The 27,478-nt window shown below is 40.3% G+C and overlaps 1 protein-coding gene across 23 annotated transcripts in view; it reads left to right on the top strand.

The window, feature by feature from the left end:
* The window catches only part of Ttn (titin), a 266,326-nt gene that overhangs the window by 65,261 nt on the left and 173,587 nt on the right, over window positions 1–27,478 (top strand). For all 23 annotated transcript variants that reach the window (XM_077802977.1, XM_026391974.2, XM_026391969.2 and 20 more), the window contains 47 exons: window positions 2,223–2,501; window positions 4,119–4,682; window positions 5,188–5,469; window positions 5,580–5,858; window positions 6,321–6,599; window positions 6,697–6,975; window positions 7,092–7,379; window positions 7,493–7,771; window positions 7,866–8,147; window positions 8,240–8,518; window positions 8,631–8,909; window positions 9,011–9,289; window positions 9,414–9,701; window positions 9,826–10,104; window positions 10,241–10,522; window positions 10,623–10,901; window positions 11,021–11,299; window positions 11,411–11,689; window positions 11,792–12,079; window positions 12,319–12,597; window positions 12,784–13,065; window positions 14,015–14,293; window positions 14,414–14,695; window positions 15,408–15,686; window positions 15,803–16,090; window positions 16,234–16,512; window positions 16,637–16,915; window positions 17,023–17,301; window positions 17,422–17,709; window positions 17,832–18,119; window positions 18,647–18,928; window positions 19,228–19,506; window positions 19,625–19,906; window positions 20,030–20,308; window positions 20,406–20,693; window positions 20,876–21,154; window positions 21,247–21,525; window positions 21,634–21,912; window positions 22,053–22,340; window positions 22,484–22,771; window positions 24,056–24,337; window positions 24,557–24,835; window positions 25,236–25,517; window positions 25,628–25,906; window positions 26,404–26,691; window positions 26,807–27,085; window positions 27,184–27,462. In XM_077802977.1, the coding sequence (XP_077659103.1) occupies window positions 2,223–2,501; window positions 4,119–4,682; window positions 5,188–5,469; window positions 5,580–5,858; window positions 6,321–6,599; window positions 6,697–6,975; window positions 7,092–7,379; window positions 7,493–7,771; window positions 7,866–8,147; window positions 8,240–8,518; window positions 8,631–8,909; window positions 9,011–9,289; window positions 9,414–9,701; window positions 9,826–10,104; window positions 10,241–10,522; window positions 10,623–10,901; window positions 11,021–11,299; window positions 11,411–11,689; window positions 11,792–12,079; window positions 12,319–12,597; window positions 12,784–13,065; window positions 14,015–14,293; window positions 14,414–14,695; window positions 15,408–15,686; window positions 15,803–16,090; window positions 16,234–16,512; window positions 16,637–16,915; window positions 17,023–17,301; window positions 17,422–17,709; window positions 17,832–18,119; window positions 18,647–18,928; window positions 19,228–19,506; window positions 19,625–19,906; window positions 20,030–20,308; window positions 20,406–20,693; window positions 20,876–21,154; window positions 21,247–21,525; window positions 21,634–21,912; window positions 22,053–22,340; window positions 22,484–22,771; window positions 24,056–24,337; window positions 24,557–24,835; window positions 25,236–25,517; window positions 25,628–25,906; window positions 26,404–26,691; window positions 26,807–27,085; window positions 27,184–27,462 (13,515 nt within the window). The remainder of the gene's footprint in view (window positions 1–2,222; window positions 2,502–4,118; window positions 4,683–5,187; window positions 5,470–5,579; window positions 5,859–6,320; window positions 6,600–6,696; window positions 6,976–7,091; window positions 7,380–7,492; window positions 7,772–7,865; window positions 8,148–8,239; window positions 8,519–8,630; window positions 8,910–9,010; window positions 9,290–9,413; window positions 9,702–9,825; window positions 10,105–10,240; window positions 10,523–10,622; window positions 10,902–11,020; window positions 11,300–11,410; window positions 11,690–11,791; window positions 12,080–12,318; window positions 12,598–12,783; window positions 13,066–14,014; window positions 14,294–14,413; window positions 14,696–15,407; window positions 15,687–15,802; window positions 16,091–16,233; window positions 16,513–16,636; window positions 16,916–17,022; window positions 17,302–17,421; window positions 17,710–17,831; window positions 18,120–18,646; window positions 18,929–19,227; window positions 19,507–19,624; window positions 19,907–20,029; window positions 20,309–20,405; window positions 20,694–20,875; window positions 21,155–21,246; window positions 21,526–21,633; window positions 21,913–22,052; window positions 22,341–22,483; window positions 22,772–24,055; window positions 24,338–24,556; window positions 24,836–25,235; window positions 25,518–25,627; window positions 25,907–26,403; window positions 26,692–26,806; window positions 27,086–27,183; window positions 27,463–27,478) is intronic.

Genomic DNA, 27,478 nt, shown 5'->3' with positions numbered 1-27,478 from the left:
GTGGTCGAAGAAGTACTTTTATTAAAAGAAAAGGCAGTATTTGAAGTGGATGAAGAGCGAAGTATGACTCTGCCAAAGCCAGAGGCACAAAATGCTCTCATTCTGAGTCAGAGTTTAGCTGAGGGACACATGGAAAGTTTTGAGGGTCCTGATGTGGTGATTTCTAAGGTGAACTATGAGCCCCTGGTTCCTTCAGAACACACATGCACAGAAGAAAGCAAAATCTTGATGGAAATTACAGATCAGCTTGAAAGTGCAGGGCAAGATATTGCAGTGAGCACTGAGGAAGGCAAGTCTGTTAGGTTCCCATTAGCACTTGAGGAGAAGCAGGTTCTGCTCAAAGAAGTGCATTCTGATGATACAGCAGTGCCCCTGAACCAAACCACTGAGTGTAAAACAGAGCCTGTGGCAATCAAGGTGGTGCAGGAGGTGCAGGGATGTGACATTCTTTCTAAGGAAAGCTTGCTTTCTGCTATTCCAGAAGAGGAGCGATTAGACCTGAAGACTCAAATCCGCAGGGCTTTGCAGGCTGCAGTAGCCATTGAGCAACCCAGTCTTTTCTCTGAGTGGTTAAGAAACATTGAAAAGGTAGAGGTCAAGGCTCTGCACTTCACCCAAGAACCCAAACGCATCATGTGTACCTACCTTATTACTTCAGCTAAGTCCCTAACAGAAGAATTAACCATCGCTATTGAAGGTATTGATCCTCAAACAGCTAACCTGAAAATCGAACTGAAGGACACTTTGTGCTCCATTATTTGTGAAGAGATAAACATCTTAATGGCTGAGGATCCTAGAATTCAGAAAGGAGCCATAACAGGTATGCAGGAAGATGTGGATTATTTTGCAGATTTGCAGAATGTGGAAGCAATCACTGACGTCAAATCTGAATGCCTCGTGTCCACAGAAGAGGTCAGTTGTTTTAAGGTGGAGAGTCAGGTCAAAGATGTGGATGGCACCGCTGCCACTGAGGATGTGGCTTCAGCTGTCATCTCTGATGAAGCTCAGGATGAGATTCCAAAACCTTCAGAGGAAAAAGAGAAAGCCGCTAAAAGCCATACCGAGGAGGCTGGTATGGTGAAGATACAAGAAACCGAGGGCAGCTTACTGAAAGAGGACTGCCCTGTTGTACAGACACCCTTGAAGGACATCACTTCTGAGGAGGGTGAGGTCGTTTCCTTCATGGTATCCATAACAAATGCTAAAGAGGTGAATTGGTTTTTTGAGGGTAAACTGGTGCCTTCAGATAAAGAGTTCAAGTGTTTACAAGATCAGGATACATATACACTGGTAATTGACACAGTAAATGCAGAGGACCACCAAGGAGAGTACCTCTGTGAGGCCTCGAATGACAATGGAAAAACAGCAACATCAGCAAAACTCACTGTAGTGGAGAGAGGTTGGATTTTTAAGGATTAAATGGATCAAGCTCTAATACCCACTGAATTGTAATGATTGAGGTTTTGTCACTGAGTTTTCACTTATCAACCACTTCCAGGATGCAAGTTATTTAGAATAAGAATGAAATGGCCTACGTAATCATGGTTATTAGCTATGTTTACTTGCTGCCTCGTTGGGTAGCCCGCTATCATAACTACGATACTACTTATTTTTAAAACAAAACATTTTAAAATAAAACATTATTATTTTAAAATAATGTTTTATTTTTAAAATGTTTCGTAATGCCAAGTAAATATGCTTTTTAGTTGATTTTTATATGGAAATACTTTAATAATATGTACAAAAAGCTATACATGAACATCTAGCCATTTCTGAAATCACCAATCGCATTCCTAAATTTGAAATAACCATGATTAGTTGTCCATTTGTGTTTAATGTTTCTATTTCTTTTCTGCTATTGTTTTTTGCTTCATCACTTTGCTTAATAGATCATGTTTTTTCACATTATTTTCGATGTTCCTAGTAAGCATGGTTTATTTAAGGAGTATATCATGTTGTTATGCATGTAAGCCAATAGCAATCACATTTTAATATTTTTTTCACAAATCACCGCAAAGTAATGAATATGTTAGAGCTGCATATTGCCTCCTTTGCCTTTAATGATCTTTCTCATTTTCCAGTCACTTGTCTTAAACTGCTGCAATCCGTCTCACCAATTTCCACTGTTTTACTTCATTAACAGCAACAAAAGTTAGAAGAAAAAGAAAAATGGGGTGTGCCTGATAAGGAGGCCTGCTAATGGACTCTGCTTCCCTTTGCAGCTGCCCCGGTGATCAAGAGGAGAATCGAACCCTTGGAAGTAGCTTTAGGCCACTTAGCCAAATTCACCTGCGAGATCCAAAGTGCCCCCAAGGTCCGGTTCCAGTGGTTCAAAGCTGGCAGAGAAATTTATGAAAGTGACAAGTGTTCTATTCGATCTTCAAATTACGTCTCCAGCCTGGAAATCCTGAGGACACAAGTCGTGGACTGCGGCGAGTACACCTGTAAGGCTTCCAATGAATATGGCAGCGTCAGCTGCACAGCCACGCTGACTGTGACAGGTAAATACCCAGCAAGTAACGTGGATGTTGTCACCTATGGTTGCTTTCTATACAGGTGCAGAAAGTGCTGCCAATGGGAACCGCCAGTAACAAGATGGTAACCTGGTAGGGCAGAGCCCATGTGGAACAAAAGTCATTATTTATGGTTATATTTCTAATCAGCAGCCAAAGGAAAAATAGCTTATTACTTGAGAACAATGTTAAGTCATCAAATGAGCATGGCTTAGTCCTTAATATAAAATATTCGAGGACAATTCAGTGCTACTCAAAAGTAAATGGTCTCAATGAATTTAATAGTCTGAAGTCAAATAACCAATTAATAGAATCACAAGCTGAAAAGAGCCAGTATATAAGACTAAAATTTTTAAAACCCGAATTTCAGATACACACCTAGTGCAAGACTCAAAACAAGGGTTCTCACCTCAGGCTTTACTCCTAATTTTATAATAAGGGCAACTTACACAAAAATTGTGCTCTCAATCTTCTAACTGACCCACCAGATGACTTTCAAAGTGTTAATTAACACTCATCCAATGTCTGAATTCCCTCAGTAGCCAAAGAAAAAACAAACCAGTGAATTGTTTTTCCTTCCTCCCTCTTTCTCTTTTACTTTCTTCCTTTCAAGAGAAAATTTAAGTGTGAGCTATGGTATGAGGATGGGGTAGCAGTGCCATCAAGTCATGCACTGATGATTGGAGGGGGAGACAGTCCCTGGGTCAATGGCAGCATCCAGGGGAAGGACAAATGTAGCACATTTCTTTGCCATGAAAAAGGCAGGGTTCTCTGAACTTCCTCTTCTTTGCAAACTTCTTACATATGAGAAAATTTCTGAGATTCTAAGATATCCAGTTCACGTCCAAAAGCCAGTGGTTTTCACTCTATGGTCAAAGTATCTCCATGCAACCAAGTAGGTGGCATTATTCTTACTGACACTTTTGGATATTTCTTTACCTGAATTAGACCAATTCAGTAATGGAACTGAATCAAAGCCTCACAAAGTAAGAGGAAAGGACAAGGGGGAGGATTTTGTTTTTAATTAGAGAGTTTTCTAAAGGCTGGCTTCAAAATGCAGAGTGGAAATGGCAAAATACTGCTATTGGATATTTTAACAAGTTTAAAATGGCCTAGGGTATGTACTCAGGTGAAGCCATTTAAGGGTTTCCTGGCATCGAACATGAGGGTTAGAAAGACTTCACAAAACTGCCTCAATCTTCTTATAAGTTAATATCCCTACTCTTTTGAAGAGTTTGAGAACATTTTCTTTATCTTTATTACATAGTCTTCTAATTTGTAAAATAAAGGTATCAGCTGAATTGCCTTTCAAATAATTCAAACTATGAATCAGCTACTATCATGAACAAAGTTTTAGCAGTGTGGCTTCACACAGGAACATTTGTTCTTTGCTTTGATAGATAATTTAAGTGCTGTCTCCCTCCTCCACAAAGATGTGTTTCTCATCATTTTCCTTTGACAAATCTTTTGGTCTTAGTAACATATTTACCCTTTTTTAAATAATGTCTCTAAAAATATAATTTATCTTTTCTCTGTCTTGGAACATAATTATGGCAAGAGCTTTGGTGGGGACGACGTGTAATGCTGGAAAACTTTCTTTTGCAGAGGCATATCCACCAACCTTTCTCTCCAGACCCAAGTCCCATACGACTTTTGTGGGTAAGGCAGCCAAGTTCCTCTGCACAGTGGCAGGAACTCCCGTGATCGAAACCATTTGGCAGAAAGATGGTGCTGCTCTCTCTCCTTCACCTAAGTGCAAGATTTCAGATGCAGAAAACAAACACAGTTTAGAACTCTTGAATCTTACCATTCAAGACCGAGGAGTCTACTCTTGTAAGGCTTCTAACAAGTTTGGAGCAGACATCTGCCAAGCAGAGTTAATTATAATCGACAAACCACATTTCATTAAAGAGTTAGAGCCCGTGCAGTCCGCTATCAATAAGAAGGTCCATCTTGAGTGCCAGGTAGATGAAGATAGGAAAGTCACAATTACCTGGAGCAAAGATGGGCAAAAACTTCCCCCTGGGAAAGATCATAAAATCTATTTTGAAGATAAAATAGCATCACTTGAGATTCCGCTGGCCAAACTAAAAGATTCTGGAACCTATGTGTGTACAGCTTCCAATGAGGCTGGGAGCAGCTCCTGTTCAGCCACAGTTACCGTCAGAGGTAAGAATCTTCTTCCTTCCTTCCGAAGTCTCCATAGACAAACCATTAACAAACAAAATGCAGTCTGCACATTTTGTATTAAAATAATTGCATTCAGCAAATGCTTGGGTCTGGGGGTAGTCCTAGCACTGTTTGATTTTTATGTTTTTCAATCTTCTTCAGAATCCGCTTACTTCTGTTAAAACTGTCTGTCATTACAGACAAAGAAGCTTGCTTAAAATTTCTTCTAAGAACTTTTGTGTCTAGAAATTCTTTATTGTCTTTTATAAAATCTATGTGTTGTATAGATATAGTTTGTTGGCTTTCTTTTTTAATCCAGAAGACTGGGGACATGTTTTTGAATGATGAAAAGCTATGGTTTGTCCCACTGTTTCTTTTTTTCCGAAATTCCATGAAAATATTTTCTGTGTGTTCAGTCTTTTTGTTGTCTACGTCCGCTTTTCTTTTGTGGAGCGTAGGTTTCAGCTCTCTTTTCCCTTTTTTCTCTTTTGTAAACTTCATGTAGAGCCACCATCCTTTGTGAAGAAGGTGGATCCCTCTTATTTAATGCTCCCAGGTGAATCAGCACGCCTACATTGCAAGCTGAAAGGCTCACCTGTGATCCAGGTGACTTGGTTTAAAAACAACAAAGAACTTAGTGAAAGTAACACGGTCCGAATGTCCTTTGTCAATTCCGAAGCTATCCTCGACATCACGGATGTCAAAGTGGAAGACAGCGGGAGTTACTCCTGCGAAGCGGTGAATGAGGTTGGCAGTGATAGCTGCAGCACTGAGATAGTGATCAAAGGTTTGTGTGCCCGGTTACAGTCCCTCATATATTTTTTTTTCCCTGTGAAAAGATTTCCTTTTCCATTGCTTGTGACATCTTACTGATACAATGCTCTCGTGCTTTTGTAGAACCTCCTTCTTTCATCAAAACTCTTGAGCCTGCAGACATAGTGCGAGGAACAAATGCCCTGCTTCAGTGTGAAATCTCGGGCACGGGACCATTTGAAATTAGCTGGTTTAAAGATAAGAAGCAAATTCGAAGTAGTAAAAAATACAGGCTGTTTTCCCAGAAGTCCCTGGTGTCTCTGGAAATCTTTTCTTTCAATAGCGCGGACGTTGGTGAATATGAGTGTGTGGTTGCTAATGAAGTCGGGAAGTGCGGCTGCGTCGCAACACACTTGTTAAAAGGTCAGTGTGTGGAAAACCACTGTCTCTCTAAGACATTGTACAAATGGCTTTCTGAGCCATGGAAGGGAAACTTGTACTTCTTCTACTGGCCTATCCTTTAAACTTTTTTTTTGGGGGGGGGGGGGGTGTTGGTTTCACTTGGGGCCCAGGGAGCAAAGTCAGAGGCTGTCACACCATCTGTATATCTGTATCCTGATACCAGTGTCAATATTTATTTATTTGATAGCAAAGGAGAATGACATAATAGGCATTTTGTTCCATTGATAAGATTTATCTTCTATGCTTCTGTCTCTTGGATGAGATTGTTCATTCTTCTTGAATGCTCTTTCTTCTTCTAATTAACCAACACTATGAAATAGCAGTATTGGGGGAAAAAAATAAATGTAATCTAGATAAAACTCTTAAATACAGATAGTGTTGAGAGGGTCTGGGAATTGATCACTGTATGCTCTCTTTAACTAGAACCACCAACCTTTGTCAAGAAAGTAGATGACTTTACGGCACTCGCAGGACAAACTGTTACTTTGCAAGCTGCGGTAAGAGGGTCAGAACCCATTTCTGTCACCTGGATGAAAGGACAAGAGATCATTAAAGAAGATGGAAAAATCAAAATGAGCTTTACCAACGGTGTCGCAGTCTTAATCATCCCTGATGTTCAAATTAGCTTTGGTGGCAAATACACATGTCTGGCTGAAAATGAAGCCGGAAGCCAAACATCAGTTGGGGAGCTAATAGTTAAAGGTTTGTGTAGGAACATTTTAACTTTGTATTATTCTTTCCATTTAAAGTGAAACTGTCATTCACACTGAGGGATCCTAACTATTCAATACCATTTTAGAACCTGCCAAAATCATTGAGCGAGCAGAACTGATCCAGGTGACAGCAGGAGACCCAGCCACACTGGAGTACACTGTCACAGGCACCCCTGAACTCAAGCCCAAATGGTACAAAGATGGGAGACCTTTGGCTGCCAGTAAAAAGTACCGAATAAGTTTTAAAAACAATGTTGCCCAACTCAAATTTTATTCCGCTGAACTGCATGATAGTGGCCAGTACACATTCGAAATTTCCAACGAAGTGGGAAGTAGCTCTTGCGAGACAACCTTCACAGTATTAGGTTAGTATTTTTAGGAAACTACATTACACATTTCTTTAAAACCTAACAAATGGCCAAAGTTAACCATGGGGCATTTTTCCATATTAATCCTTATGTCCTTCTTCTGCCACCAACAGATCGAGACATTGCTCCGTTTTTTACCAAACCCTTGCGCAATGTGGATAGCATTGTTAGCGGTTCCTGCAGGCTGGACTGCAAAATCGCTGGCTCCCTCCCCATGAGGGTGTCCTGGTTTAAGGATGGTAAAGAAATAGCCTCTTCTGACAAATACAGAATAGCATTTGTGGAAGGCACAGCCTCTTTGGAGATCAGCAGAGTAGACATGAATGATGCAGGAAATTTCACTTGTCGAGCTACAAATTCTGTGGGAAGCAAAGAAAGCAGCGGAGCCCTGATTGTGCAAGGTTGGCTGGAGACTTTGCATTCCATTCATACTCTAGACAATGTTCAAATTGAGTCTTCTTCCTTTATATCCCACTTCTTAACTCTTTAAAATTCTCTTATACCTCTTCTTCAGAACCACCCAGTTTTGTAACTAAACCAGGATCCAGGGATGTTCTGCCTGGTTCAGCAGTGTGCCTGAAGAGCACTTTTCAAGGATCTACTCCTCTCACCATCAGATGGTTCAAGGGTGACAAAGAGCTGGTCTCTGGTGGAAGCTGCTATATTACCAGAGAAGCTTTAGAGAGTTCCCTGGAACTCTACGCAGTTAAAACCTCCGATTCAGGAACATATACATGCAAAGTCAGCAATGTCGCCGGAAGCGTGGAATGCAGTGCAAACTTATTTGTAAAAGGTTTGCATTGTTTTCTTGACATCTTTGTGCTACTTTTGTTATGTCGATTCTTTCCTCTTTCTCATGTTTCTTAATCACTTCCTGCCTTCCACAGGACCTGCCACATTTATTGAAAAATTAGAACCCTCACAGCTGTTAAAGAAGGGAGATGCCACCCAGCTAGTCTGCAAAGTAACTGGTACCCCTCCAATTAAAATAACGTGGTTTGTGAATGATAGAGAAATCAAGGAGAGCAACAAACACAAAATGTCTTTTGTGGAGTCCACTGCAGTTCTAAGACTTACAGATGTTGGCACTGAAGACAGTGGTGAATATATGTGTGAAGCTCAAAATGAGGCTGGCAGTGACCACTGTAGCAGCATTGTAATAGTCAAAGGTTTGTGTTCACTCTGTCCCTGGGTTTCCAAACTTGAGGCCCATAGCACAGATCCCTCCCGGTTAACCCAAACCATTCCTTTTTCACTGTAGAGTCACCTTACTTTACCAAGGAATTTAAGCCAGTTGAAGTGTTGAAAGAATATGATGTCATGTTGCTGGCCGAGGTGGCAGGCACACCTCCCTTTGAGATCACCTGGTTCAAGGACAACACAGTCTTGAGAAGTGGTAGAAAATATAAAACCTTCATTCAGGATCAGTTGGTGAGCCTGCAGATCCTCAAGTTCGTAGCTGCAGATGCTGGTGAATATCAGTGTCGGGTGACCAACGAGGTGGGCAGCAGCACCTGCAGTGCCAGGGTGACATTAAGAGGTTAGTGTCAGTTCAGTGGATGGACTGTCTCTTCTGTAGAGTCAGTTCTTAAGCGAAAAAGCTGGGTTTTGCCATAAAGCTGGTATTGATCGAGAATTCATTCTTCTGTTAGAACCTCCCTCCTTTGTAAAGAAGATCGAAAGCACCAGCTCCCTCCGAGGAGGCACGGCTGCCTTCCAGGCCACTCTGAAGGGCTCCTTGCCAATCACAGTGACTTGGTTAAAAGACAACGATGAAGTCACTGAAGATGATAATATAAGAATGACCTTTGAGAACAATGTGGCCAGTCTGTACCTCAGTGGCATTGAAGTGAAGCACGATGGGAAATACGTCTGTCAGGCCAAAAATGATGCAGGAATACAAAGATGCTCTGCGTTACTGTCAGTAAAAGGTTGGTTCACAAAGCTTGCCTCAGGTTTGAGGACGAAATGTAGATGTGAGCCGTTCAGCAGAGAAGTTCACAGCCCACATCTATTCCTTTGTTTTCTGCAGAACCTGCAACCATCACCGAGGAAGCTGTGTCCATAGATGTCACCCAAGGAGACCCAGCCACTTTGCAAGTTAAATTTTCAGGGACTAAGGAGATTATAGCCAAATGGTTTAAAGATGGCCAAGAACTGACCCTGGGCCCCAAATATAAAATCAGTGTCACTGACACAGTGTCAATACTGAAGATTATCTCTACAGAAAAGAAAGATAGTGGAGAATACACTTTTGAGGTCCAAAATGATGTTGGGAGAAGCAGTTGCAAGGCTAACATTAATGTATTAGGTTGGTATTCCTTTTCTCCAGAGACCTGGGCCTTTCTGTACTCCTTCCTCTCTTTTAATTTAACAGAAAAAAAATTTTTTTGACAGATTAACCTGACTTTTTTTTTTCTTTTTGTATTGGATAGATCTTATCATACCTCCTTCATTCACCAAAAAGCTGAAGAAAATGGACAGTATTAAAGGGTCCTTTATAGACTTAGAATGTATAGTGGCTGGGTCACATCCTATAAGCATCCAATGGTTCAAAGATGACCAAGAAATATCAGCTAGCGAAAAGTACAAATTCTCTTTCCATGACAATACGGCCTTCTTGGAAATCAGTCAGCTGGAAGGTTCCGACAGCGGGACATACACTTGTTCTGCCACCAATAAGGCAGGACACAACCAGTGCAGTGGCCATCTGACAGTCAAAGGTCGGTCGGCAGCTTTTTTCGTCACCTATTAGGAATTTATTGCTCTTTCACGCCTTAATTCTGACCTTCATTGCTCAATTCCAAAATAAATCTTCCCCTCTTGCTTGTTTTTCTTTCATCCCAGAACCTCCTTACTTCGTGGAAAAGCCACAGTCACAAGATGTCAATCCCAGTATGAGGGTTCAATTAAAGGCTCTTGTGGGTGGCACTGCGCCCATGACCATAAAGTGGTTTAAGGACAACAAAGAGTTGCACTCTGGAGCAGCTCGCTCTGTTTGGAAGGACGACACCTCCACCATTTTAGAACTCTTTTCAGCCAAGGCTGCTGACTCGGGCACCTACATTTGCCAACTAAGCAATGATGTTGGCACAGCAACTAGTAAAGCCACTCTTTTTGTAAAAGGTCTGGTCTCTCCATCACCTTATTTTCTTATCTAGATTTTCTTGGGGGAGGGAAGACATTTATTAAGAAAGCCATTTTGCTGGTTGGACTTTGTTTTTAAAAACTGTTCAACATCATCCCTTTCTTTCATCTTTAGAACCTCCTCAATTCATTAAGAAGCCCAGTCCAGTGTTAGTGCTGAGGAATGGACAATCAACAACATTCGAATGCCAAATAACGGGCACCCCAGAAATCAGAGTTTCTTGGTATCTGGATGGGAATGAAATAACAGACGTTAGGAAGCATGGCATTTCCTTCATGGATGGTTTAGCCACCTTCCAGATTTCTGGTGCCAGGGTAGAAAATAGTGGGACTTATGTCTGTGAAGCTCGAAATGATGCAGGCACAGCAAGCTGCAGCATTGAATTAAAAGTGAAAGGTTGGTTATGGGAATCTGCTTTCCATTTTGGCTGGGCTGCCTGATGGGCCCTGGGCTTCCCTTGAATAAGCCGCTGTCTGTCTGTCTTTCGAATCTTTAGAGCCCCCCACCTTTATCAGGGAGCTGAAGCCCGTGGAAGTAGTGAAAGATAGTGATGTGGAGCTAGAGTGCGAAGTCACAGGAACGTCTCCATTTGAAGTCACTTGGCTGAAGAATAACAAGGAAATTCGAAGTGGCAAAAAATACACCCTGACGGACAGAGTGTCCGTGTTTAACCTCCATATAACCAAGTGTGACCCTTCAGACACGGGTGAATATCAGTGCATTGTAGCCAATGAGGGTGGCAGCTGTTCCAGCAGTACCAGAGTTGCGCTGAAAGGTCAGTTCTTTTCAAGAAATAGGCTACCAAATAAATACCCTCAGTGCTCTTTCATTTCTTAATGGTGGGTAGGAGTTAAAACAGACCTCTTTTTTTCATCCTCTTTTATTTGACCACAGAACCACCTTCGTTCACCAAGAAAATAGAAAATGTCACCACAGTCTTGAAGAGTTCTGCCACTTTTCAGGGGACCGTGGCTGGTTCTCCCCCCATCTCTGTAATCTGGCTAAAGGATGATCAGATTCTTGACGAAGATGACAACACTCATATTTCATTTGTGAGCAATGTGGCCTCACTTCAAATCAGAAGCGTGGATAATGGACACAGTGGGAGATACACATGTCAAGCCAAGAATGAGTCCGGAGCCGAGAGATGTTATGCTTTCCTTTTAGTGCAAGGTTTGTAAGCTGTCCTCTCTCAACGTTAGTCAATGGAGACAATTCATAGGCACCCCTTAGTTCCAGTGGAATTATCAGCGTAACTCATCCCTATTTCCATTCTTACTTCAGAACCTGCTCAAATCATAGAGAAAGCCAAATCAGTCGATGTTACTGAGAAAGACCCCGTGACCTTGGAGTGTGTTGTAGCTGGAACACCGGAACTCAAAGTGAAATGGCTTAAAGATGGGAAACCAGTTGTACCCAGTAGATATTTCTCAATGAGTTTTGAAAATAATGTGGCCAGTTTTAGGATTCAATCAGTAATGAAGCAAGACAGCGGTCAATATACTTTCAAAGTAGAAAATGACTTTGGAAGCAGTAGCTGTGACGCCTACCTCAGAGTGCTAGGTGTGTATATTTGCCCCAGTCAGCTTCCCTTATTTATATTATGTTCTTTGTAAGCAAAGAGCAACAGATTAATAGATATATTGTGTTGTTTATGTTGAATAGATGAAAACATTCCTCCATCCTTCACCAAAAAATTGACCAAAATGGATAAAGTTCTGGGCTCTTCTATTCATATGGAATGCAAAGTTTCTGGTTCACTTCCTATTAGTGCTCAGTGGTTTAAAGATGGAAAAGAAATATCTACAAGTGCAAAATACAGACTTGTATGTCATGAAAACACCGTGTCACTGGAAGTTAATAATCTGGAATTAGAAGACACTGCAAATTACACATGCAAAGTGTCAAATGTAGCAGGAGATGATGCATGCAGTGGCATCTTAACTGTGAAAGGTTAGCATTTCTTTACCTCCTCTTGATTCTTCTTTGTGAATGCTTTAAAAATATATCACTTATCCTTGTGTCCTTTAGAGCTTAAATCATAATTCTGTTTCTTTAGACACGTATTCATTGTTTTCAAGAAATATTCAGCTATTACCTCTTTTCAGGAGTATTTTCTTATATTTCCTAAACTATCAAAATAATTCAGCTACAAGGAATATAATTAAATATATCTCTCTTAAAATCTATAGAACCACCAAGCTTCCTAGTAAAACCTGAGCGACAACAAGCCATACCTGATTCTACAGTGGAATTTAAGGCAGTACTAAAAGGAACACCACCATTTAAAATAAAATGGTTTAAGGATGATGTGGAACTTGCCTCTGGACCTAAATGTTTCATTGGCTTGGAAGGGTCAACTAGCTTCTTAAATCTCTACTCAGTGGATGCTTCCAAGACTGGACAATATACTTGCCAAGTTACCAATGATGTTGGTAGCGACTCTTGTACCACGATGTTGCTTGTGACAGGTGTGCAAGTTTTATTGTTTTATGTTTCTGTCTGACCCATGTCTCTGGTTCTTGCTGTACTCTGTTAATGCATCTTTCTAACACAGTAGACTGTCTTTGCCAGAATTTGACTGTGTTTGCCATGTTTCTTTCTAACTTGTTATTCATTTCTGTTCCCTCATAATCTCCCTTTTCCTGACTCTCTAGAACCACCAAAGTTTGTGAAGAAATTAGAAGCATCCAAAATAGTGAAAGCAGGTGACTCCTCACGACTTGAATGCAAGATAACTGGATCTCCAGAAATCAAAGTTGTGTGGTATAGAAATGAGCATGAACTCCCAGCCAGTGATAAATACCGAATGACCTTCATCGACTCAGTGGCTGTCATACAGATGAACAATCTCAGTACTGAGGATAGTGGAGATTTCATTTGTGAGGCTCAGAATCCTGCAGGCAGCACAAGCTGCAGTACCAAGGTCATAGTAAAAGGTAGAAATCTCATCCTTACATTTCTCCTCCTACCCTGCACATCAGAGTTCTTTGTTCTTTATTGCAATTTTAGTTTCCACTTCAGATCATAGACTATTTTCCTAAGCTGGCATTATTCCCCTTTATAGATGTTACATCTTCTTAAGCTTTGCTTATGTATAGCAAGGCATTTTGAGATATTTTTCTTGTTATTCCAATGCCATAATTCTGAGCACCACAACACACTGGCCAAACATCAAATTTGATGATGATTCAAAAATGCATACACACAAAGTAGGCATTTTAAAATTAATTTTTGCCTTCAGTCACCTTCCAAAACCATTATCATCCTTACAATAATCTGTAGCATAACAAGGATATATATGCAATGTGTTAATAGTAGAAGTTTTAACATTAAATTTAAAAGGGACAATAATATTTTTCCCTCTTCTCAAGAATTGGTTCCATTAAAAATGCAACTGATGGCACGTTGGTGCAAATACTGCTGGTGTTTTCAGCTGCAATTTTCCAGTATTTTTTGTCACAAAGCTCAAGTTTATCATCTTGTAAGGCAATGATTGCAAGAACCATTTGCTGAAGTGGAAGACTTAGTTGGGGTGATTTCCAGATATCTCAGTTGTAAAGCATACAAACAAAAAAAAATTCCAATCCTGAAGTCAGAATTCCATACTTCATGGAAATCATGAAGTATTAATATTTACTAATATGTTTGTTTGCTTGTAAGCTTCTTATCTGTCTTTGTAGTCCAAGATAAATTGGAAAGGTGGAATAGACAGAATGTTGACCTGCTCAGTCATGATCAGAAGTTCTTCTTCCTCAATAGTGCTAATGCTAGACACTACTAACCCATTATAGTATCTTAAATCTTCCAATTTAATAACAAAGAAATAAAAAAAATTTAATAAAATTAAATAGCCCAATTCATGAGACATTCTTGTTTTTTTTACAGAACCACCTGTGTTTAGCAGTTTCCCTCCTGTAGTTGAAACCCTTAAAAATACTGAAGTTAGTCTTGAATGTGAACTTTCTGGAACACCACCATTTGAGGTGGTATGGTACAAAGACAAGAGGCAACTCCGAAGCAGCAAGAAATATAAGATTGCATCTAAAAACTTCCATGCAAGTATTCACATTCTTAATGTTGAATCTTCCGACATTGGTGAATACCACTGCAAAGCACAGAATGAAGTAGGAAGTGATACTTGCATTTGTACCATAAAATTAAAAGGTAAGCATATTTCTTGCACATGGCAGAAATGTCAGGAATCTGCAAAATACTCATTTCTTTTCTCTCTTCTATTATCTGAGCAATTTTTTCAACAATCTCCATCCATCTTTTCCTGTTCAGAACCTCCAAAATTCATTTCCAAAGTGAGCAGCCTCACTGTCGTAGCTGGCGAGCCCGCTGAATTACAAGCATTCATAGAAGGTGCCCAGCCAATTTCCGTCCAGTGGCTGAAAGAGAAAGAAGAAGTGGTTAGAGAAAGTGAAAACATCAGAATTACATTTGTGGAAAATGTTGCAACTCTGCAGTTTGCAAAAGCAGAGCCAGCTAATGCTGGAAAATATATCTGCCAAGTTAAGAACGATGGTGGAATGAGAGAGAACATGGCCACACTGACTGTCTTAGGTTGGTACAAAAGTCCCCTGATAGAAACTGGTGCCAAGTGCTGGAGTGACTTACAGGCAGAATCTCTTTTTCTGACTTTCTTCTAGACCTGTATTGACCCTCACCTATTTGGAAAATTTGGGGGAAAGAACTAACTGATCTTTCAAACACTCTTTTCTGTTTCTATAAACCTTCCAGGTTCAAAACAAAAGCTAGCCATTTGTTTTATTGTATATATACTACTTTTCTTGATGGATTAGCAAATATAATTTTGACTCTCTTGTTTAAGCATGAATTAATTAGGATTCCAGCATATGTTGCGAGGAAATTTGTTTCCAAAGTAATAGTTTTGTTAAAGTTGATAAGAATTCCAATGAGCAACGTTTGATAGGAAAGACTTAAACTTTCATCTTTGGGAATATTAAATTTCATGTTAATATTAATTTGGGAGCTATCTGAATAATACCTTAAAGTAGAACAGAAATATCAAGTGATTCAAAATAGCAGGTAGACATTGCTCCAAAGAGGTCAAGGACAAATTGAACATGTTGTCTAATGTCCACTGTCAAAACTGTTTTCGAGTCAAGTAGTACACAAATAAAAACTGCCATAAATTTATGACCACATGTAATTATAGATTCATATATTAAAGTCAACAGAGAAGCCTAACATAATCATCTCATTGATCTCAAAGATCTCAACTTTGACAGATAGGTATCACGTTATATTTCAGAACCCGCAGTCATTGTCGAGAAGGCAGGACCGATGACAGTGACAGTAGGAGAAACGTGCACTTTGGAGTGTAAGGTGGCTGGCACTCCTGAACTCTCCGTCGAATGGTACAAGGACGGGAAGTTGTTGACCAGCAGCCAAAAACACAAGTTTAGCTTCTACAACAAAATCTCTTCCTTAAAGATTCTCTCAGTGGAGAGGCAAGATGCAGGCACATACACCTTCCAGGTTCAAAACAATGTTGGAAAAAGTAGCTGCACAGCTGTGGTTGATGTTTCAGGTTAGTTCTGGTGTTTTCCTTTTGTTGTTTATACAAATTCCTTTTACAAGTTTTTCTTCTTTCAATCTCTTCTATTCTTTCAAATCACAATGAGTCTCTTGCCTTTCCTCATACAGACCGGATGGTTCCTCCTTCCTTCACACGAAGACTGAAAGACACTGGTGGGGTCCTGGGTGCTTCTTGCATCTTGGAATGCAAAGTAGCAGGATCATCACCTATCTCTGTTGCCTGGTTTCATGAGAAGACTAAAATTGTCAGTGGAGCAAAGTACCAAACCACATTTTCAGATAATGTCTGCACATTGCAGTTGAATTCTCTGGACTCCTCCGATATGGGCAATTACACATGTGTAGCTGCTAATGTCGCTGGGTCAGATGAATGCCGTGCAGTGTTGACTGTACAAGGTCAGTGTCTGTCAACTCCTTAAGGAATTTCTTACAAATTCCCACCATATTGATATACATCCAAAAGTGCTCTTATATTTTATTCAAAATTGCAACCAAATTCAAGCATCACAGGATCTTTTGTCTCTCACATTTATGTACAGAACCACCCTCTTTTGTGAAAGAACCTGAACCTCTGGAAGTACTACCAGGCAAAAATGTAACCTTCACAAGTGTTATTCGAGGAACCCCACCATTCAAGGTCGGCTGGTTCAGAGGTGCCAGAGAACTGGTGAAAGGAGATAGGTGCAACATCTACTTTGAAGACACTGTGGCAGAACTTGAGTTATTTAATATTGACATATCCCAGAGTGGGGAATATACCTGCGTGGTGTCCAACAATGCTGGCCAGGCATCCTGCACTACGCGTCTTTTTGTAAAAGGTTTGTTCAAGTGCATTCACTTGCTCATCCTGTTTCCTATACATTGACACCATTGTGGGGTTGTTTTGTTGTTGTTGTTGTTGTGTGCGTGTGTGTTTAACTGCTGTGCTTTGTCACTTACCAGAACCAGCTACGTTTGTGAAGAAATTAAGCGATCATTCTGTAGAACCAGGGAAGTCTATAATTCTGGAGAGCACCTACACTGGAACACTTCCCATCTCAGTCACCTGGAAAAAGGATGGCGTTAGCATATCTCCATCTGAAAGGTGCAATGTAGTCACAACAGAGAAAACTTGCATCCTGGAAATTCTGAATAGCACAAAAAGAGATGCAGGACACTATTCCTGTGAGGTTGAAAATGAAGCAGGAAGGGATGTGTGTGAAGCTCTGGTTTCTACATTAGGTGTGTTACCTTATTCTCTCCCATATGTTTTGCATTCCTCTAGAATAGAGCATGGTTGGTTTGGTTTTCTTTAATTCCATTTTCTGATTGTGAGACTTCTTCTTTAGAACCACCTTATTTCATATCGGAACTGGAACCTCTGGAGGCATCAGTTGGAGATTCAGTTTCTTTGCAATGCCAAGTTGCTGGGACACCAGAGATTACAGTGTCTTGGTATAAGGGAGATACCAAGTTACGGTCAACTCCTGAATACAGGACCTACTTTACAAACAATGTGGCCACACTTGTTTTTAACAAAGTGAATATCAACGATAGTGGAGAGTACACATGTAAAGCAGAAAATAGTATAGGATCTGCTTCTTCCACAACTGTCTTCAGAATTCAAGGTGATATTATTTTACACATAAGTGATTTCTTTTTTTCCCCCTAATTTTCTCACAACTTCTTGGTGAGAAACTTCTCAATTCCAACTACTAATGCCTCAAGTCTTACTTGTCTTCCTACAGAGCGCCAACTCCCACCTTCCTTTGCCAGACAATTAAAGGACATTGAACAAACTGTTGGGTTACCTGTTACACTCACTTGTCGACTAAATGGCTCCGCCCCCATCCAAGTGTGCTGGTACAGAGATGGGGTACTTTTAAGAGATGACGAAAATCTACAGACATCATTCGTAGATAATGTGGCAACTCTGAAAATTTTGCAGACTGACTTGAGTCACTCTGGCCAGTATTCTTGCTCAGCCTCCAATCCACTTGGAACAGCATCTTCTAGTGCTAGACTGACAGCCAGAGGTTTGTTCCCATGTCACCCTTTCTCTTTGCAAACCATGATTTCCTATTTCATTGTCAAAGTAGAAATGACCCACAGGAAAAAAACACAGAAATATACATTGCCCTTTCTTCTCATCTTCCAGAACCTAAGAAATCTCCCTTCTTTGACATCAAGCCCGTATCAATAGATGTCATTGCTGGAGAGAGTGCTGATTTTGAGTGTCATGTTACCGGTGCCCAACCAATGCGAATCACTTGGTCAAAAGACAACAAGGAGATCCGTCCTGGAGGAAATTATACAATCACCTGTGTGGGCAACACTCCTCACCTGAGAATTCTCAAAGTAGGCAAAGGAGACTCTGGTCAATACACTTGCCAAGCCACCAATGATGTTGGCAAAGACATGTGTTCAGCTCAACTCAGTGTGAAAGGTATCTGTCATAGACCAGTGTTTATTCTTTCCTGTGTTTAAGTTATTGTCTTTGAAAATTTTTCTTAGTTTTTAAATGTTTGAGATGAACTAATTGGATCATGTTAGAATTTGAATATTAACCAAAGATCTGTTTTCTCTGTTATTCCTTAAGTTAGTGTATTCTAAGTGTAACCTTGTTTCATTGGTCTTTGTCAAATGTTGTTTCAACTATACATTCTCCCTTTTCATTCTTTTTCTGTTATGACCCTTTGATTCATCTTGCTAAATTTTGATCAAAACATATGTAACATATTAGCTAGTATGTTTTAACTTACATATCCAGACTACAGTATATCAACTGAATTCTCTATTAAAATATTAAAATATGATTTAATAAAAAGATAACTTGTTTTACCATAAATTTATTAGAGTATGATCTAAAAAAATAAACCAGTTTAAATATGAACTCATTGGCTGCTCAACTACAAAAATAGGCTATCTTAACATGTAAATATTCCTTACCGACTGTTTCCTTTGGTTTGATAGAACCTCCAAAATTTGTGAAGAAACTAGATGCTTCCAAAGTTGCAAAGCAGGGAGAATCCATCCAACTGGAGTGTAAAATCAGTGGTTCCCCAGAGATCAAAGTTTCGTGGTTCCGAAATGACAGTGAACTCCATGAAAGTTGGAAATACAACATGTCATTTGTTAATTCTGTGGCCCTGCTCACCATCAATGAAGCCAGTGCTGAGGACAGTGGGGACTACATCTGTGAAGCTCATAATGGCGTGGGTGACGCCAGCTGCAGCACCTCACTGACGGTTAAAGGTTAGATACGCTTGGCTCCCTTTTTCTATCTTCCCTCTAATTTGGATTCCTTCTTAGTAGTGTTATGAGATTCAGAACGGAAAGGTTGCTTGCAACTCTTGAGCTGGTTTTCATGAATTGTGATTTCTTGGGTCAACCCGTAGTGTCATTTGGTCATACCAGACACTCTTAATGATCCCACATTGATAGGAGATATTTCTAGATACTGGAAACTAGAAACCTAAAGTCTAGGAATTTTTTTAAAATCTTTTTTGGAAGCAGATATTCTCATTGTGTGTCATCCTTTTTTCCTCTGGTAGCACCTCCTGTTTTCATTCAGAAGCCTCCTCCGGTAGGAGCCCTTAAAGGTTCTGATGTGATCCTCCAGTGTGAACTTTCGGGAACCCCACCATTTGAAGTGGTGTGGGTTAAAGACCGAAAACAAGTTCGAAGCAGCAAGAAATTTAAAATCACTTCCAAAAACTTTGATACCAGTCTTCATATTCTTAATCTTGAAGCTTCCGATGTAGGGGAGTATCATTGCAAAGCCACTAATGAGGTGGGAAGTGACACGTGTGTTTGCACAGTCAAGTTCAAAGGTTTGTATACATGGGCACAAAAATACATGCCTTTCCCTTTAATCTCTTCTTGCTTGACTAATAATTGATGTGACTATGATTCTCATTTTTTTTCCTCTACACAAATTTCTTCCATTAGAACCTCCCCGTTTTGTGAAAAAGTTAAGCGACACCTCCACTCTTATTGGGGATGCCGTTGAGTTACAGGCTGTGGTGGAAGGCTTCCAGCCAATATCTGTGGTCTGGCTGAAAGATAAAGGTGAAGTCATCAGAGAGAGTGAAAACATTCGGATTTCATTCATTGATAACATCGCAACCCTCCAACTGGGAAGCCCAGAAGCATCCAATTCTGGAAAATATGTGTGCCAAATCAAAAATGATGCTGGCATGCGAGAGTGCTCAGCAGTCTTGACTGTACTAGGTTAGTAGCAAAGTACAGTCCATGAAAAAATTAATTGACCCCGGCGATCATTTTCTGCAAATAGTACTCTTAATGCTATAATATGGTGACTTTGTTTTCAATGCAATATGCTTCTTCTTTTAGAACCAGCCAGAATCATAGAGAAGCCAGAACCTATGACTGTCACTACTGGAAATCCTTTTGCATTAGAGTGTGTGGTGGCTGGAACACCAGAACTTTCAACCAAATGGTTCAAAGATGGAAGAGAATTATCTGCAGATAGCAAACATCACATTACATTTATCAAAAACGTGGCTTCTCTTAAAATCCCTTGCACGGAAATGAGCGACAAGGGGTTATATAGCTTTGAAGTGAAAAACAGTGTTGGCAAAAGCAACTGTACCGTATCTGTCCATGTTTCTGGTGAGTAAAGTGAGATGTTTATAAATGCACCATTTATTTCTTGAAGGGGAAAAATAAAAATTTTTTTTTAAATGGAAAACTACCCTTCTCCATGTAGATCGGGTCGTGCCTCCGTCCTTCATCCGCAAACTGAAAGACACTCATGCCTCCCTGGGCACCTCAGCTGTTCTGGAGTGCAGAGTCGCTGGCTCAGCCCCGATTTCGGTAGGCTGGTTTCAGGATGGAAATGAGATCGTCAGTGGGCCCAAATGTCAATCCAGCTTTTCAGAAAACGTCTGTACTTTGAAACTGAGCTCGCTGGAGCCCTCCGACACCGGCACGTACACCTGCGTGGCTGCCAACGTGGCAGGTTCTGATGAATGCTCCGCAGTTCTGACTGTCCAAGGTCAGTGTGAAGGACAGGCGCAATGCAAGGTTCCTTCCCCATGCCTAACACCTGCCTGGGCAGGAATTCCTTTGTTTTGTCTTCACTTTTAGTCTTCCCTTTTCTTTAAGGAGTAAGCACACTTCTCACTTAATTTTTTTTTTCCTCTCTCTTTTACTTCCCCCACCCCCTGGGGTATCTAGAACCACCATCTTTTGAACAAACTCCTGATTCTGTGGAAGTTCTACCAGGAATGAGCCTGACATTCACCAGTGTAATTAGAGGCACCCCTCCCTTCAAGGTCAAGTGGTTTAAAGGCAGCAGGGAACTGGTGTCAGGGGAGTCTTGCACCATCTCTCTGGAAGGCTTTGTCACAGAACTGGAATTGTTTGAGGTAGAGCCACTGCAGAGTGGAGACTATTCTTGCCTTGTTACCAATGATGCTGGCAGCGCTTCCTGTACCACACATCTTTTTGTGAAAGGTTTGCTCTTTTCTCCAATTCCTGTATCTTTTAAAAATTTTCCTAAGTCTTCATTTGAAGGTATAACTTGCCCTCACGTTTTCTTCTTATAGAACCAGCCACTTTTGTGAAAAGACTGGCTGATTTCAGTGTTGAAACAGGAAACCCCATAGTTCTGGAGACCACCTTCACTGGCACACCTCCCATCTCCGTGAGCTGGATGAAGAATGAGTTTCCTCTTTCACAGTCTCAGAACTGCAGTATCACCATGACAGAAAAATCTTCCATACTGGAAATTCTTGAAAGCACAATAGAGGATTATGCACAGTACAGTTGCCTGATAGAAAATGAAGCTGGGCAAGACATTTGTGATGCTCTGGTATCAGTCTTAGGTGTGTTGACAGTTACCTCTTTATTATTATTTTTTTATTATTCTCTTCCTTCTGAAATGCCCTCTTTGAGTTAGCATGATTGATTGATTCCCATCCTTTGTACCTTAGAACCACCTTATTTTATTGAGCCTCTGGAACATGTGGAAGCAGCTCTTGGAGAGCCTACAACTTTACAATGTAAAGTGGATGGAACTCCAGAAATTAGAATCTCTTGGTACAAAGAGCACACAAAACTACGATCGGCTCCTGCATACAAAATGCAATTCAAAAATAATGTTGCCTCCTTAGTCATCAACAAAGTGGATCACAGTGATGTGGGAGAGTATACATGCAAGGCAGAGAACAGCGTGGGTGCAGTCGCTTCTTCAGCTGTGCTTGTTATCAAAGGTGACCATGGTTTTCTTTAACAAGTCTTGCCATGTGTTGACAGATTCATTTTCTTGGAAACATCAGCATTTTAATGGGTTGAGATATGTTAGAGATGTATGCTCTCTTGTCAATAAGGATTATCTGTAACTTCTTTTCAGAGCGCAAACTTCCACCTTCCTTTGCAAGAAAACTGAAGGATGTTCATGAGACTCTTGGTTTCCCTGTTGCATTTGAATGTCGCATCAATGGCTCGGAACCTCTTCAGGTGTCTTGGTACAAGGATGGGGTACTTTTGAAAGATGATTCTAATTTGCAAACATCTTTTATTCATAATGTAGCAACTCTTCAGATTTTGCAAACTGACCAGAGTCATGTTGGTCAGTACAATTGCTCAGCTTCCAATCCTCTTGGGACTGCATCATCCAGTGCCAAGCTCATTCTCTCAGGTGAGTATTACATCATATTACCCTCTTTATCACAAAGCAGCTTCATTGCTTCTGGCCATCAAAGGACTGTTGTCATTTAATTTCTTTTCCATATCTGGGAACATGGCAACTAAAATCGCCATGTTGGTCTTCATTCTTTTCAGAGCATGAAGTGCCTCCTTTCTTTGATCTAAAACCTGTATCAGTAGATCTTGCTCTTGGAGAAAGTGGTTCTTTTAAATGTCACGTCACTGGAACTGCACCAATCAAAATCACCTGGGCCAAAGATAACAGAGAGATTCGCCCCGGAGGCAACTACAAGATGACTTTGGTTGAAAATACTGCCACTCTGACTGTTCTCAAAGTAGCCAAAGGCGATGCTGGGCAGTATACCTGCTATGCAAGCAATGTTGCTGGAAAAGACTCTTGTTCTGCTCAGCTGGGTGTACAAGGTACTTGTCAGAGTGGAGTACCAACAACTCTTATATTTTCAATGTCTTAAGATACAGGATGGTGGGTATACTTGAGAACTATGTATAGGACCATGGTCTAGTGAAAAAAAAAAAAGAAAGAAAAAAGAATCAAATGGCTCAAGGGCCTTCCAACTAAGGACTGATTTTTCAATATAAAACTGGGAAAAACATGAACTGAAAATTTCTTTTCAAGGTGTATAAATAGAGACTAGGGAGATAGCAAACAAAAATTTTTCACAGAATTGCAAGAAAACTCAAGTTCAGATGAAGTTACCAGAGGACAAAAAGAAGAAATTTATCTCAAATGATTTATTTTCCACAGTACTTACTGAATGTGAATGGATTCTCCCCCCTCCAAGGCATAATTCAGCTCCAAACTCTTAAGCCCTTCCAAAAGAATCCAGATTAATTATAAAGTCAACTTCTTTTCCTCCACTAGCTGTGCTTAATTAACAGTGGAAGTCAAGGGGCTGAGGGGTAGCACATCAGTATCTGATATTTTGGAAGACAGTCATGCCTTTCATGGCAGCTATTGTCAGAAATTAAACACTTAACTCAGTAGACTGCTGGTCTAACCCATTAGAGCATTTTAAAGGATTTTTTATTTTCTTTTTTAGTAATGGTTTATAAATACCTTGAAATTAAAATAGAATTAGATTTAGCAGCCCATTTGCTCTATGACATATACCAAGTCATTTTTACCTCCCTAAGCCTGAATATTTGGCTTCAGTTAATAAAGAAATCATTGATCTCACCCACTTCAAAAGGAAATTAAGAGGGTGGAAGAAATAGCTGTTTAAGGCCCATAAGAGATAATGGTACTTTAAAAATATTACCATATCTGACCCGTTTTGCTCTGGCTCTTCATAGTACATCACTGACATCTTCACAGCCCTCGGAAGTACATGGTCCTCTACTGATCACACAAACGAGAACCATCAAACTCCCTCAGCCTCTGAGAGGGCTTCCATTGCTATTGCCTCTGATCTTGGCACTAGAGAAGTGCTTCTTTGCTTGAAAGAGGATTGCAACATCCTTCCTTTAGTCATAATACTTGCCATTTGTATATATACAAAAAAAAATACATGTTCTATTTTAGGGATTTTTCTACTTAGGTTTCATTTAACTACCTTGAACTGCACTAAATGAATTTGTTTTCTGGAACTAAGGGATTCTCTGACAGAGATGCCTTTTTTCACCTCATCTTGAATTATATGTGTCTTTTCCATTCCTTAACTTGTGTTTTTCCCCTTGGTTCCCTAGAACCACCCAGGTTCATTAAGAAGCTAGAACCTTCACGAATTGTCAAACAGGATGAATACACAAGATATGAATGCAAGATAGGCGGATCTCCGGAAATCAAAGTTTTATGGTACAAAGATGAGACTGAAATTCAAGAGAGTAGTAAATTCAGAATGTCATTCATCGACTCAGTGGCGGTGCTGGAGATGCATGGCCTGAGTGTGGAGGACAGCGGGGACTACACGTGCGAGGCCCACAATGCCGCAGGCAGTGCGAGCAGCAGCACTTCCTTAAAAGTTAAAGGTCAGACCTTCCTCCCCCTTGGCAGTCTTCACCTTAGCCTTACCCCATCCTATAGGCTTCTTTATTCTCTGACTCTCCATCTGCATTTTAAAATCGTTTAAAGGCACAATAAAAAAAAATGGGAAGTGATGCCTTTCTCTGACAGAGTGAAAACTGATTCTTACCTTTAACCATATTCTTACAGAATACCTCCTAATTTTCCCTTTCTTCCCATTTTAGAACCACCTGTTTTCCGCAAAAAGCCTCATCCCATTGAGACACTTAAAGGAGCTGATGTTCACCTTGAATGTGAGCTTCAGGGCACTCCTCCCTTCCAAGTTTCTTGGCATAAAGACAAGAGAGAACTTAGGAGTGGCAAGAAGTATAAGATCATGTCTGAAAACTTCCTCACGAGTATCCACATCCTGAATGTGGACACTGCAGACATTGGGGAGTATCAATGCAAAGCTACAAATGACGTGGGAAGTGACACTTGTGTTGGGTCTATCACTCTGAAAGGTTAGATTAGCATCATTCTCTTTTTAATTTTAAAACTGTCCTGCCTGCCTTAGCTATTTATTGCCTTATCATTTTATGACTAAAAGACTATTCTTCATTTCCCTTTCTAAATCCTTCTGTGCAGTCTGCTTCCTTTTTCTAAATCATACCAAATGTCCTTTTGGATACATTTTCCCAATTAGTTTCCATTGGATTTAGAAATCTAGATAAGATAGTCCATTTCTTTTTCTACTTAATACGAGCTCTAAGATGTCCTTGGTCCCATCCACCAAGAACACCTCTTATTTAAGGAATAGAAATAACGTTTTATCAATTGTTTGACTGCTAGTAGTCATAATTTGAGGGAAAGGTTATCAGCTCCACACGTTTTAAAACCCTGGATTGCTTCTTTTTTCACTAGCACCACCAAGATTTGTGAAGAAGCTCAGTGACATTTCTACCATCATTGGTGAGGAAGTCCAGCTGCAGACAACCATTGAAGGCGCCGAGCCAATTTCAGTGGTGTGGTTCAAAGATAAGGGGGAAATTGTTAGAGAGAGTGACAACATTTGGATTTCTTACTCAGAAAACATTGCAACACTACAGTTTTCAAGAGCAGAACCAGCCAATTCTGGGAAATACACCTGTCAGATCAAAAATGACGCTGGGATGCAGGAGTGCTTTGCCACACTCTCTGTCCTCGGTTAGTACAAATAGGATGTTATCAGAAGGCACACAGTTACGAGGACCTGTGTTTTCTTTCATTTCATCAACTTGATTTTAAAATATGGTGTAATTTCCATCTCATTCCAGAACCTGCAGCAATTGTGGAAAAGCCAGAATCCATAAAAGTTACCACAGGAGACACCTGTACCTTGGAGTGTACAGTCACCGGCACACCTGAACTGAGTACTAAATGGTTTAAAGATGGAAAAGAGCTGACAAGTGACAACAAGTACAAAATTAGTTTCTTCAACAAAGTATCTGGCCTTAAGATCATCAACGTGGCACCCAGTGACAGTGGGGTATACAGCTTTGAAGTGCAAAATCCTGTTGGCAAAGATAGCTGCACAGCCTCCATCCAAGTTTCAGGTTGGTTGGGCTTTTCGTTCATCATTATAATAATGTAGTTTCTGATTTTTTATATATTTACATGGAAAGCTTTACCTTACATGGCATAACATGAATCTGACATCTTCTGATCAGAGTAATAGACCTCTAGAGTTAGAAGACAACCAGGTTCAAAAGTTACATCCCTTTCTTCTGGAGAAATTTCCAAAAGGGTATAGGAGTAAAATCTAACCACTAGATAAGGTGAATGTACTTTTTTCCTATCAGTTATACACAGATAATTTGCCCCAAGATGACTCAGGACAATAACAAAAAAGACCAAAATCCCTAGCAAGTCAACTGACATCCTATTCATTGATTCCCCAGGATTTTGATAGTGTGATTCCCTACAGGGAATTCTTTGTTATTCTTGCAAAAGAGCCAAGTGGATCTAGGGATATTCATCAACAATTCTCTTTTCAAGTCGTTTCATATCTAATATCCCTTGTTTATTGGCTTTCTCATTTAATTACCTTCAGATCGAACTATTCCTCCTTCGTTCACAAGAAAATTGAAAGAGACAAACGGTCTATCAGGCTCCTCTGTTGTAATGGAATGCAAAGTCTATGGATCGCCCCCCATCTCTGTCTCCTGGTTCCATGAAGGAAATGAGATCAGCATTGGAAGAAAATACCAGACCACCCTGACAGATAACACTTGTGCTTTAACTGTGAACATGCTGGAAGAATCTGATGCTGGTGACTACACGTGTATAGCTACAAACGTGGCTGGCTCTGATGAATGTAGTGCTCCTTTGACTGTGAGAGGTCTGTTTAAAATACAGTAAAATAGAATCACATTTCATAAATGGTTGAGGATTTTTATCACCACAATTCATGGATGTTAAACTTTTTCTGATTTGTGCTCTTGTCTTGTGTTTAGAACCACCATCTTTTGTCCAGAAACCTGATCCCATGGATGTCTTAACTGGGACCAATGTAACCTTCACAAGCATCATAAAAGGAACTCCACCTTTCAATGTAAGCTGGTTCAAGGGCAGCAGCGAACTAGTACCAGGGCCCAGATGCAATGTGTCTTTGGCAGATTCAGTGGCTGAACTGGAGTTGTTTGATGTGGATACATCCCAAAGTGGAGAATATACTTGCATAGTTAGTAACGAAGCTGGCAGGACATCTTGTACAACACATCTCTTTGTAAAAGGTATGTTTGCTAGCCCACGTTTAGACAATTAATATGCATATAGTGATTATATGTGTCTGTATCTGTATTTAATTTCATATTTTTAATGTTTACTCTAGCCCCAGCCAAATTTGTGAAGAGGCTTAATGATTACAGCATAGAAAAAGGAAAACCCCTAATCCTAGAAGGGACATTCACTGGAACTCCTCCCATTTCGGTGACATGGAAGAAAAATGGCATAAATGTAACTCCTTCCCAGAGGTGTAATATAACCACAACTGAGAAATCAGCAATCCTGGAAATTCCAAGCAGCACGGTAGAGGACGCAGGACAATACAATTGCTACATCGAGAATGCTTCTGGAAAAGATTCCTGCTCAGCACAAATTTTGATACTAGGTTTGTCATGATTGCA

The sequence above is a fragment of the Urocitellus parryii genome, chromosome 1 (genome assembly GCF_045843805.1).
Source record: "Urocitellus parryii isolate mUroPar1 chromosome 1, mUroPar1.hap1, whole genome shotgun sequence".
Classification (NCBI taxonomy): Eukaryota; Metazoa; Chordata; class Mammalia; order Rodentia; family Sciuridae; genus Urocitellus; species Urocitellus parryii.
This window is presented reverse-complemented; position numbering and strand designations above follow the sequence as displayed.